General features: G+C 42.3%; 1 protein-coding gene across 3 annotated transcripts in view; it reads left to right on the top strand.

The window, feature by feature from the left end:
* Positions 1–12,769, top strand: part of ADAMTS19 (ADAM metallopeptidase with thrombospondin type 1 motif 19) — a 120,075-nt gene that overhangs the window by 65,827 nt on the left and 41,479 nt on the right. For all 3 annotated transcript variants that reach the window (XM_035099895.2, XM_060280126.1, XM_035099894.2), the window contains 6 exons: positions 70–220; positions 2,424–2,525; positions 4,944–5,074; positions 7,412–7,584; positions 10,182–10,309; positions 11,532–11,652. In XM_035099895.2, coding sequence (XP_034955786.2) covers positions 70–220; positions 2,424–2,525; positions 4,944–5,074; positions 7,412–7,584; positions 10,182–10,309; positions 11,532–11,652 — 806 coding nt within the window. The remainder of the gene's footprint in view (positions 1–69; positions 221–2,423; positions 2,526–4,943; positions 5,075–7,411; positions 7,585–10,181; positions 10,310–11,531; positions 11,653–12,769) is intronic.

Here is a 12,769-nt window from a genome sequence, read left to right as displayed (position 1 = left end):
GTTTTATGTCAGTACAATAACCAGCCTCTATTACTATTCACCAACTTCTAAACCTCTTTATACTGCCAGGTCAAAGGCCAGTAACTGTTTGCTACAGACAAATCCCCAGAGCCTTAACTCTGTGATTATTCCTTCAAAACTGCCAGGGATGACCTACACTGCTGATGAACAGTGTCAAATTCTCTTTGGACCAACGGCCTCTTTCTGCCAAGAAATGCAGGTAACAATGATGGCACATTTTAATTTATCCACCAACTAGTACATCCATTGTTTTGGCTTTTTGTGTTCCATAACAATGAGGGATTGAAAAATAAGAAATATAGGGTGTTTCCAAAATGTTTACTCTTACTAGCTACCCAAAGCCACCTCAAATTGTTCCCATCCTGCTTTGCATTTGTCAGTATATAAAGGTCAGGTGTTTTGTGGCAAGAAGATTGCTGTATATTCCTAAGGTGAAGCAGATTTGACACTTTCCTTCACCCCCTTCCAAATTCTGCTGTTTTTTTTAGAAAAACAAGGGTGCTATAACTGAGCAAGAATTTCTGTCACTGAGGAGAAAAAAATCCTGGTTTTTGGATAAGACCCAGAGTGAGATTGTAGAGGAAATATATTAAGAGCTTTATCCAATATCACAGTCGATTTTACAGGCAACGTCAGGACAGAAGGATAAAGTTAGAAGGATCAAAATACACAGAAAGAGCAATAATAAGTACCTGGACATCTCTAGCAGTTATCTCTGAATATAAACCTATCTGCATATATTGCTTAAGATATACGGAAGCAGTGAGTATTGATATATTCCTGGCTGGCCGGCCCCAAAAGCATATTCGGGGCAAACGGTAACCCACACAAGAGTTTGCCCTTCAGCTATTCGTTGGGCTGCAGCTACCTCAAATTTTGAAATCAGTGAAGAAATAGATTTCAGCTGATTTTTTGTCAGCGAGAGTGAATGAGGCCAACCTATTTCTTGATTTGAGGAGAAAGAACTTGGCTGATGTTCCAGCCAATTAAGTGTGACCCATGAGGACCTCATCCATCTCTAGCTCTTAAGCCTAAACTCGGATTTCCAGGAGCTATTTGAGTTACCAGAATGCTAGCTAATTACCATAACCATGCCTGAACCCTTGGGATGAGTGGAATTAGGATGGCAGAAGATGGATAGAGAAACCAATGCATTTTTTTAAATTTACATGAGCTCGTTGGGAATTCCTTCCTCATTTTGAATTGTGATCTACAGCAACCATGACTTGAGTGCACTGGAAACAGATTTTATTCTGTGACCAAAGAATAGTTTTTATTTATATCCATGCTTGGCAGGGTTTGATCACATTCTGTTTATTGCCTTTAAAAGCAGCCACTTCCTTGTGAAATAGACAAAGCACTTTTGGCCAGGCAGGCGCATTATATTCATTATTCTGTGAACTGCCCTGGGACCCCTGGGTATAGGGCCAGTATATAAATAATAATAATAATAATAATAATAATAATAATAAATAAATAAATAAATAATAATGTAACCAATGAGAGCAGCAAAATAACCACACTGTACAATGGTGATGAGAGAAAATAAGGCTCTTTTTGGGGAGCCCCGTATACTATACCATGCTGATCCTATCCAGTGCCATTTCCACCCTCATACAAACAGTGCTCTCCCGCCTAACAAAGGAAAGCCATAATTTCACTGAGGGAAAGGCGGGGGGGGAGGGGGGGAAACCCCCAACAAGTACCAATTGGGTTGAGATCCTTTCCGGCCCTGTCAACCAGCGACCCCAAATTGCTCAGTGAAGGCTCTAACCTGAGGGCAGGAGGGCAGGAGCTCTAGGGGAGGCAGCCTAATATAGGCATCCCCTCCCCTCTTCAGCAAGGGCTCATGGGGGAAATCTGCCCCCCATGAGCCCATCACACAGAGTGGATACTGGGCAAAACCTTGCCCAGGATTTCGCTGCAATCTATGGGCCACAGCAGGGACGCAGGTGGCGCTGTGGGTTAAACCACAGAGCCTAGGGCTTGCTGATCAGAAGGTCGGCGGTTTGAATCCCTGTGACGGGGTGAGCTCCCGTTGCTCGGTCCCAGCTCCTGCCAACCTAGCAGTTCGAAAGCACGTTAAAGTGCAAGTAGATAAATAGGTACCGCTACATTGGGAAGGTAAACGGCGTTTCCGTGCACTGCTCTGGTTCGCCAGAAGCAGCTTTGTCATGCTGGCCACATGACCTGGAAGCTGTACGCCGGCTCCCTCGGCCAATAATGCGAGATGAGCGCACAACCCCAGAGTCGGTCACGACTGGACCTAATGGTCAGGGGTCCCTTTACCTTTACCTTTATGGGCCACAGCAGTGTCGGGCAAAGGCATCCCGTGCTTATTGGGCAGGGAACGGGACTTAAATACTAACCTTTACATTCTTAGTGTCTGTTTTCCTCCCCAGCATGTTATTTGCACTGGATTATGGTGCAAGGTGGAAGGGGAGAAGGAATGCAAAACTAAGCTGGACCCACCAATGGATGGAACTGATTGTGACACTGGAAAGGTACTTTGCAACCTTACTCTAAGGAAGTCACATTTGTGTATCAGCTGTTTGGTTTGTTGTTTTGCAGTTTTTTTTCTTGACCTTAATTCTGGAGTGTAAAACCCACCAATTGGATTCTGAAGCAAAAAAAAAATGCTTTCTTTGCTTTTAAATGACGTGCAAATGGCAGAGTGGGCATCATCTTTGAAGAGAATTTCATTTCTGTATAGATAGTGGCTGTTTAAATAGTACTTACCAACGGCAGGTTTGAAAGGTGCTTGAATAAATCTGAAGCCCAATTAATTGAGTCAACCTTTAGTTGATTAAAAAGTTTTTAAGTTTCATTTTCTCTAACAAATCAATTGATTTAAATATTGAAGCCATCACTGATATACAATGGGACTCTATTATCTTTCCCAGTAATTCTTTGGCCTATGATGAAATGTGTAAGACGAGAACTTCAGGATCACACATTTATTAGGCTGTAAGAAATAGGTTGTCTTTCCCCCCCTGTGCATGCAATGTATTACTCTTTCTGTATTCCTGACCCAATTTCAAGTCCTTCTGCATGTGTATTATGCATGGCAATTTCATACAACTATATTTTATAATAGAATAAAAATACTTCTTTATGGTCACGCTGCAGGATAAAAACTGGCACCTCATTTTCTCATTCCATTATGAAGCACATCCAGTACTTGAAACCGAGATCCCTTTTTCAGAAGGAAAATGCAACTGAATGAAATAAATAGTATTGCGCGAAATCCAAAACTATTAAAATCAATGGGAAAGTCGTTGGTCACATTTATCTGACAAACTGGCTCCCTTATTTCTGGGTTACTGTAATCCGTTCAGTTGCTTCTGGTCCCAAAGCCTCACCCCAGAATATTATAAATCCTTGTAACGTATCTGTCTGATGGATTTTGCACTTGTATGTCTTTTAATACAAAGATGTTAAAAAACTTACGTTCCCAAATGCTTCTCAAGTGCCTATTAAGAATTCCCAAAGCACCGTATTATTCGTCCGGAATTATTGTCCTGGTTTATTGTAACAGTAGCATAAAAATAACTCTTTAATGGGAAATATTCATGAGTCTTGCACAAGCTGTGCATGCTTTTGACTATGTGCAGTCATAAGAAAATCCATATATATTTTCAGTGGGAACGAAAGGTCAGGCAGGCACATAGATTTAAATTGAAGCAATTGCAAGTAAGGTGTCTGCTTTTTCTCTGTGCTTGTCCAAGCTGGAGTGACCGAGATTGCTAAGTATACCTACTTTGGTCAGTGTAACCCCCACTCCTGGGCAATGTGCTTGGTTTCTGCCCAAACTCACTTTCCTTGCAGAGGCTTAAAATGGCTGCAATTAGGTAGCTAGGCAAGTTGACAGGGCCCAATGGCAGAGGAAGCCTTCCTGGCAACACCAGAGGCCAACAGGAAGGTGTGTTCCTGTCATGCAATGTGTTACGGCATTCCCATATATATTGCAGCCATGATGTCCCCACAATGTATTACATCGGGCATCCCAAAACTGCGGCCCTCCAGATGTTGCCTACAACTCCCATGATCCCTAGCTAACGGGACCAGTGGTCGGGGAAGATGGGAATTGTAGTCCAAAACATCTGGAGGGCCGAAGTTTGGGGATGCCTGTATTACATGGACCTCAACTTCTAAGATAACCAGGTCAAGTTAGGCTAAGCCCTACCTACATATTATGTAACTCCTTCTAAAATGCTGCATTTCTAAATATAGTATTTTAGATTGTGCTTCTGGAAAATATTTTTGTACATTTATTTTCACAAATATACACATTTCTGTGTGCACTTTCCCATTACCATGAAACCTTTGTATGGACCCCCTCCCCCCAAAAAAACCAACTACACAAATTCAGTGTGGATTTGAAAAACAGCTGTATTTGGGTTTGCATATTGGTTTGGGAAATGCGAACTCAGTTGGTTTGTAGTAAAATGTGAACTGTAGAAATTTCTCCCCCAACTCTCATTGTCCTATTACTACTTGATTAACAGGAAGCACAGTCCTTCTACACCAATGGGGGGAAACGAGGCTTCCAAAAAGAAAATGTGAAAGTCCCTTTGAGTACTGAATGCCCAGTCTTCAGGAATATGGTAGCTTTGTCAATAGGCATGAATTGTTACAGGATTTATCCAAATGAGGTAGAAGGGGAGTGAGGTGTGCATTATGTATTCCAATGTTAGCCTTGCACTCCCGTCAAAAATTTCCTTTTTGGTTCTGGTTTTCCTTCTAAGTAGTGAGCTGAGACTACAGAGAGCTGTTGCATGTATATGCCGACAGGTGCTGGATCAGAGCTAAAATTGTTACCCTTTCGATGTGGCATATTGTTTGAACAGAATTATTGCAATGAATTATTGCTAATGTGCCCCACATACATACATTAATCTGAAAATTGACTTTTTAAATAGTGGTGCAAGGCTGGAGAATGTACCAGTAGGACATCATTCGCTGGACGCATGGAGGGCGAATGGAGCGCATGGACCACTTGCAGCAGAACCTGCAACACTGGAGTCAGCAGCCGACAGCGTAGATGCTCAGGGTAGATAACAACAGCTGTAGCTTATATTTTTTTGCCCTTGCAATATTGTTTACTAATACAGCTGTACCAACCTGGTTGTGCACAGATGCACTACATCTTGGCAAGTCTTCTTTATTTGTCGAAACTATTTCTAGCCTCTCCTTCATCACAAGTCATCCCAGGTTAGGATACAATAAGCAGTTAAAAGCCATAACACGGGGCTTACGGTTACAAAGAGTCTTCTAAGTGTGTTCAGCAGAATGTGCTTAGAAGTCCTTTTTTACTTCCATGCTAAATGCATGAATGTTGGAGGTCGAGGGGCTGCACCCAGGGGACATTGAGGTGGGGGACAGCTTGTTCCCCCCCAGACCCCAACACAAATCAGGCTGAACTAATTAACGTGGTTAATGAATGAAACCAAACCCTGTCTATTTAGCCCTATCCCTTCAATTCTCCAATTGTAATTCTGTGTCTTGTTCACAACAGAGTACAGTGGTACCTCTACTTACGAATTTAATGTGTTCCGAACGCACATTTGTAAGTCAAAAAAATTTGTAAGTCGAATCCCATAGGAATGCATTGGGAGAAAAAATTCGTAAGTCAAAGCAACCCTATCTAAAAATTCGTAAGTAGAAAAAAATCCTATCTAAACCGCATCCAAGATGGCAGACAGCGCTCCGTTCGTAAGTAGAAACATTCGTAAGCAGAGTTATTCGTAAGTAGAGGTACCACTGTATAAAAAAGAGGACTGTAACCACAGAGCTTGTATACACAGTAGCCCTAATCCGGCTATGCACTATGGAAACTGTGGCCCAGATTCAACCGACCCAAGAGGAAGCCAGAGTAGGGGATCTAACTCATGCAACAGGGCTTCCCCCTCCAATCGCTGCAGCTCCCCCAAATCTGCTCTGGAGGGTCAGAAGAATCCCCAGAACATTGCACAGAGGGAGGAGAGCTGGGGTTGTTCCATAATAATAATGATAATAATAATAATAGATTTATTATTTATACCCCGCCCATCGGTTGGGTTTCCTCAGCCACTCTGGCTGGCTCCCAACAGAATAATAATAATAATAATAATAATAATAATAATAATAATAAAGCAGCAATAAAACATCAAACATTAAAAACTTCCCTAAACAGGGCTTCCTTCAGATGTCTTCTAAAAGTCAGATAGTTGTTTATTTTCTTGACATCTGATGGGAGGGCGTTCCATAGGGCGGGTGCCACTACCGAGAATGTGCTCTGCCTGGTTCCCTGTAGCTTCACTTCTCGCAGTGAGGGAACCACCAGAAGGCCCTCGAAGCTGGACCTCAGTGTCCAGGCTGAACAATGGGGGGTGGAGACGCTCCTTCAGATATACGGCTCTGAGGCGGTTTAAGGCTTTAAAGGTCAGCACCAACACTTTGAATTATGCTCAGAAACGTACTGGGAGCCATCTGGCAAGCAGAAAAGCTTATGCAGACAAAATGATCAGAAGAACGTAATATTGAATTCCCCCCATGAGCTATGAAAGCTGTCATAGAATCATAGAATTGTAGTGTTGGGAGGGATCCCAAGAGTCATCTCATCCAACCCCCTGCAATGCAGGAATCTCAGCTAAAGCATCCATGACAGATGGCCATCCAACCTCTGCTTAAAAAGCTCCAAGGAAGGAGACTCCACAAGCTGCCAAGGGAGACCTTTCCACTGCCGAACAACTCTTACAGTCTGAAAGTTCTTCCTGATGTTTAGTCAGAATCTCCTTTCTTGTAACTTGAAGCCATTGGTTTGAGTCCTACCATCCAGAGCAGGAGAAAGCAAGCTTGTTCGCTCTTCCATGTGATATTTGAGATATTCCTTGAGATATTGGACGATGGCTATCATATCTCCCCTGTCTCCTTTTCTCCAAGATAAACATACCCAGCTCCTTCAACCTTTCCTCATAAGGCTTGGTTTCCAGACCTTTGATCATCTTGGTTACACTTCTCTGCCACAAGTCCTTTTACTGCATATGCAGGGACTCCAAATGTAACACTCTTCTCTCTCTTATAATCTGTGATGGAAGGAGGAAGGCTTGCCTATCCTGAATGGTTTCACTCAGCTCTAGTATGGGACAATAATGTTCCTGCAGAAGATGACCTCGAGACTGTTGCCATTTGAGCCTGCCATTAGTTACTGTCTAGATTTCCCGTTCGCCTTGAGTACCTTTAACTGCTGCTTAAAGGCAAGCCTTTAACTGATTAGAGATAATCGCTGACATTCTCTCTGACTACTGTACAAAGAACAACGAGGAAAAAAGCAATCTGTTCCTGTTGTATAAGGTCGTCAAAATATCCCCTGCAAACAAGTTTACTATTTTGGTTTTGTCTTCCCTAGTCCAGCTCATGAAGCGGGGGAATGCCATGGTTCCAGGATACAGTATAAAATATGTGAGAATCCCTCTTGTCCCCCTGGAGTGCTTGCATTCAGAGACTGGCAATGTCAGGTCTTCAGTGTAAGGGCATCATATCAGAAACATATCCACCAGTGGCAGGCTGTTATTGATGAAGGTAAGCCTAACTCACATTTCTGCTGCTAGCATTGTGCTGATATGTGTTATGCTACTGCAGGTGATTCACACATTAGCAAAAGAAAGAAAGAAAGAAAGAAAGCAAGAAAGAAAGAAAGCAAGAAAGCAAGCAAGAAAGAAAGCAACCTTTTTTAAAAAAAATAAACATCTTTATTGAAAGTTCAAAAAGTACATAATTACATGTGCACTCAACATGGTGAGTTGAGTGACAAAAACAAAACAAAAGTGGAACTTGCGTGGAAAGGAAAAGAAAGGGGGGAGGGGGAAAACCCCAAACTTTATACTTTACAAGGTTGCTATTGTACTTCACCAGATCTTAACCTATTACAGTATTTGTAAGAATGGATTCCAAAATACCATTGAAAGAAAGTGCAGGATTTGAACCCCAAATACCTCAAATAGTCAGGAGGACTCATGCTTTGCTATAGGCTTTTTTGTGTGTCAATGGATTATGCTATGCAAATTCCATTAATTATTATGTGATTTAATAGAAAATAGTGTCCTATTGATACATGTCTGATTGTGAATATATACCATTCACTTTATACCTCCTGCATTTTCAAAAGATGGGTTAGGCTCTCATCACTCAGTTCTTTTGGGTGTGCCAATTCTACACAAATGCCCCGACAGAGTTCACACTCCTGGAGAAGAAAAGATCACTGGATTACAGTATCAACAACTTTTGTCCCTTTAATGAAGGGCCAAAGGGATGTGTGGATGAAGCGGATTTCTTTTATTTGATGCGAATATTATTCAGACAGAGTATCAAATGTGGATGTTTAGGAAACAAAAGTTTTAGTTATGAGGTCAAGAAAATAACTTTTAATCCTTTTGTATTTGAGGTGGATTGAATAAGCCTTAAACACATGCCAGGGACATGTCCCCACTGAGCAGGGTATCTGGCAGCCCTCAAATCACTTCTGGAGAGCTGTCACTTGTTCTGCAGTTTGCAGAAGGTAAAAAAAAAAAAGATTCAAAATTCTATTGAGCAGCAAGGAGAGACGAGTGCTTCTTAACTTCAGCAAACTGCAGCACAAATTAAAGAGTTGACCTTTCCTCCCAAACTTCTGCTCGTGAAAGAGCACTGAGGGACCGAGAGGGTCTTCTCTAATTTGTGCTGAGGTTTGGAGAGAAGAAGATACAGCAGCTGCTCAAAAGAAACTTTTATTACCTTCTGCAGGCTATTGGAGAGCATGCTTGCCTTCCCACAAATTCCATTGTACATACCAGAGAACACTTGAGGTATCCTCAGCCACCATTAATATATGGCTTGGAAGCCAAGCCAACATTTGTGCATCTCCAACAGAGGAGTCCCTTGATTTGTTTTCATTTGGGAAGAGTCCCTCACTGAAAATTACTCTCTCTTTATGTCTCAAACCATCCATTCTCTTAGCAGGAGACCAAGGAATATGCCCTTCGTTAGTAGGTCTGCTTGGAAGGAGAGCTTTCCTTGTGCTTAACCTACTGAAATGAGAGGGAGTTTGCGATCTTGTGTAACTCTCATTCATTTTAATACTGCATGTCTCGAACCCTCTTCAGGTGTTCTGCGTCAGAGTTAAGTAAACATGCAATAGAGAAGAGGATGTAGCTCTGCCCCTTCCATTGCCATTTTCCCATTCCCAGTGAAAGGTTGGTGGGCTGGGTTGATGGCTCCTCCCATTGGCGGAAGACAGGAAGCAACTTTTGGGACGCAGGCATAACCTTAGTTATAAGCAACCAACTTGCCTCTTTTTGCTCCTGCTGTTACTTCTCTTCAGGCCTATTTAAAAATGTTTTCCCCTCTCTTCTTCCATACTCTTCTTCTTTTCCCTGTGCCTATCCTCTAGCCTAGGGTTTCCCAAACTTGGGTCTCCAGCTGCTTTTGGAATACATTTCCCATTATCCCTGGTCCTGCTAGCTAGGGTTGATGGGAATTGTAGTCCAAAAACAGCTGGACACCTAAGTTTGGGAAACCCTGCTCTAGCTTCTAGGCACCTTCCCCTGATTCGCTCTGATCCTTCCCCTCCTCTGTTCTCTCTAACCCCTGCTCTCCCCTTTCTTCTCTGGATTGCTTCGATGAAGGGACATCTTTCAAAGAAATGCCAGCACTGATCCTCCATCGGATGAGGAGGACAGGGAAAGCTCAGTCATACAGCACTAAGGCTACCCAGTTCTGCGTTGCCCAGGTTGCTGTCCGCCTTCAGCCAGTGGGAAAAGCCAATAGGAAAAGCCCTTTCATTGGAGAATTGAACCCTATCCTTCAGGTGGGGTGCCAATTGTACTTTCCCATCACTGCCTATGTCTTGGAGATCAAAGTACTGTTTTCCCAGGGTTCTAAAACACACAGGAACATCCACAAGTCCAGGAGACTCATTTCTTCCAATATCATGGTAGGGGTGAAGTTTTTATGCTTGCCCCCCACCACTGCCTTCCTTGCATGTTGGCCTAACTCTGGTGTAAAACGCTTGAAGAGGTGTCCATAATTCCCATCTGGAATATAGCAGAAATGTAGCTTGGTATCGCAACCAGTACAAGCAGAATTTTGTGTCTATGAAATGAAGTTTATCAAGCTAACCTGGTTTCCACTTACTTGAACAGAAAAACCTTGTGCATTATTTTGCTCTCCAAATGGAAAAGACCAGCCTATACTAGTCACTGAGAAAGTGATGGATGGAACTCCATGCGGTCATCAGGAACTGGATATATGTGCAAATGGCAGATGTCAGGTCAATCAACATTCAGAAGCCAAATTTTCATATCTATTTATTGTGCAGTATTTCTTGAACATTTGGATCCCTGAATCCTGCTTTTAAACTTTAGTCTGCCTTTGTGGGATGGCGGTGGTGGGGGCAATTTAGTACTTGCCATATGCCTTCTTTCTGCATCTGTGTAGCAGAACTTCCTAGAACTAAAGCTGACATTAGTGCTTATAGACCCTCCTTGTGATGGGGGACTTGTTCCTCATCTGCATACCTTGAAGGGAGAAACATCCTGTTATGCCCTCTTCTCTTTCAACCACATCACCAGCATGATGAAAGACTTTCTCTGCTGAGCTTTTATTCTGCAGTAAAGTAAAAGACCTTTGAAAGTCTTGTAGGTTGCTAAATAGGTACCGCTGCGGCGGGGAGGTAAATGGCGTTTCCGTGCGCTCTGGTTTCACGTTGTGCCAGAAGCAGTTTAGTCAATGCTGGCCACATGACCCAGAAAGCTGTCTGCGGACAAACGCTGGCTCCCTTGGCATGAAGTGAGATGAGCGCCGCAACCCCATAGTCGCCTTTAACTGGGCTTAACTGTCCAGGAGTCCTTTCCCTTCTATGCCCACTTACCAGGGAGTAAGCTTCATTGAAAATGGAACTTACTTGTGAGCAAAATGTATAGGGTTTCAGTGTTAATCTCTTACAATCAGGGGTTTTCAGTTCCTTTAATTGCTTCCTTTAGGATTATTTTTTATTTTACGTGAATCTCTCTTTCCCTTCCCCATTGACTTTGCTTAGGAATCAAAGAATCATAGAATTGTAGAGCTGGAAGGGACCATGAGAGCCATCTAGTCCAACCCCCTGCAATGCAGGAATCCTTTGCCCAACGTGGGGCTCAAACCCATGAGCCTGAGATTAAGAGTCTCGTGCTCTACCAACTGAGCTATCCTGTAGAGGAATGCAAGATGGATAGGGGCACTTAGCAACCACCGGGGGAGGGAGGGGAGTCCAGAAGAAGAAAGCAAAGACGCCCCCCCCACCCCACCCCAACCCAGTCCTTCTCAACTGCTATTTAACAAAAAAGTGGGGAGGGGCAAGCATATAAAGGCCAGACACACCATTAAGTTCATGTCTATTTTGGCCGTCAGAGTAAATTCCTTATGTTGTAATATTAATACTTGCAAGCTACATTGAGAGCTGCATAGTGAAGCCTTCCGTGAAAAATGTCATTATACTTCCTTTTCACTTCCAGAAGTTTGGTTGTGATGGCATTCTGGGATCTTTGGCGTGGGAAGATCACTGTGGCATCTGCAACGGAGATGGGAAATCGTGCAGAGTTGTTAAAGGAGATTTTAATCATACTCGGGGAGCAGGTAAAGAAAACCCCAACCTTTTAAATTTAATGCTTCTTACAGAAATTTGTAAATGTAATGAGCACTCTGCATTAAATAAATCGATTAGTACCTTTTCATATTTTATGTTGATTAAATGGTAGCATTCCATTCATGATAAGCAGGTATGGGCAAGAAAACGCTTTCCTTATACCCAGGTTCAGACTTATTACTGCTGAGATTAGGAACAGATGGGAACAAGTATTTAGTAAACCCCACTGCCTACTTTTTGATACATGATACCTGGGTTTATTTACCATAGTTGAACATAAACATTTATCTGGATTAGCAGCTCTCCAATACTCAAACATTAAATGAAGGAAAGAAAAGGGAGCAAATATCCAAAGATTCAATATATATTGAATTCAGTATATATACTTAACATGACCCCCCCCCCAAATGAAATAGCTGAGAAGCTTAAAAGTTGTCCAGATTCTGATGTGTGTTACTTTGCAGAAGAGCCAACATTTTTAATTTGAATTTTTTAATTTTGCATTATGGATGCAATCGTTTGCTCAGTGTGAGGCCATCTGAGGCGCCTCAGGATACAGCACAAGTAACATTCTGCTGGCGTGGTTGGAGGTTTGCTGCCAGAATGACACCTAGGCCCTTGGAAGTCACCCATCAGGCCACCCAGGGCATGAAAAATAGGATGTATCAAATATCCTACCATAATTATTTACAAAAATTAGTCCACTTCTTCCAGAAATCAAGAATTTTTGCTCTTTTCTGTGCAAAATGCAAGTGATAAGTTTAATTGATTTCACTATTTCTCATATCTAGCCCAAGCGCCAGCCATCAGCCTATATTTTTGAAACAGTGGGGCTATAATTTAGGCGTCTTCAAAATTGTTAAATTTCAATATTCAGCATAAGTCAGCAAGTATTTTTAAAAACTGAATTAGAAGCCAAGACGTTTCAAAAGCAGTAAACATCACAATCTATACCAAATCAAACAGGGCTTCAGAAAAGAAAATTAAAGACATGCTTTGAGTCTTCAGGTGTGGTTGTGTCCTAGGATGGAGATAATCTAGGAAAAGGGAGGCAAAATCACAAATTACCCTGAAGGTCTAAGTCAGAAGACAGAAAGTTGGAGAGAT

This window comes from Zootoca vivipara, chromosome 11, assembly GCF_963506605.1.
Source record: "Zootoca vivipara chromosome 11, rZooViv1.1, whole genome shotgun sequence".
NCBI lineage: Eukaryota > Metazoa > Chordata > Lepidosauria > Squamata > Lacertidae > Zootoca > Zootoca vivipara.
Note: the sequence above shows the minus strand (reverse complement) of the source record. Positions and strands in the feature narration are given on the sequence as shown.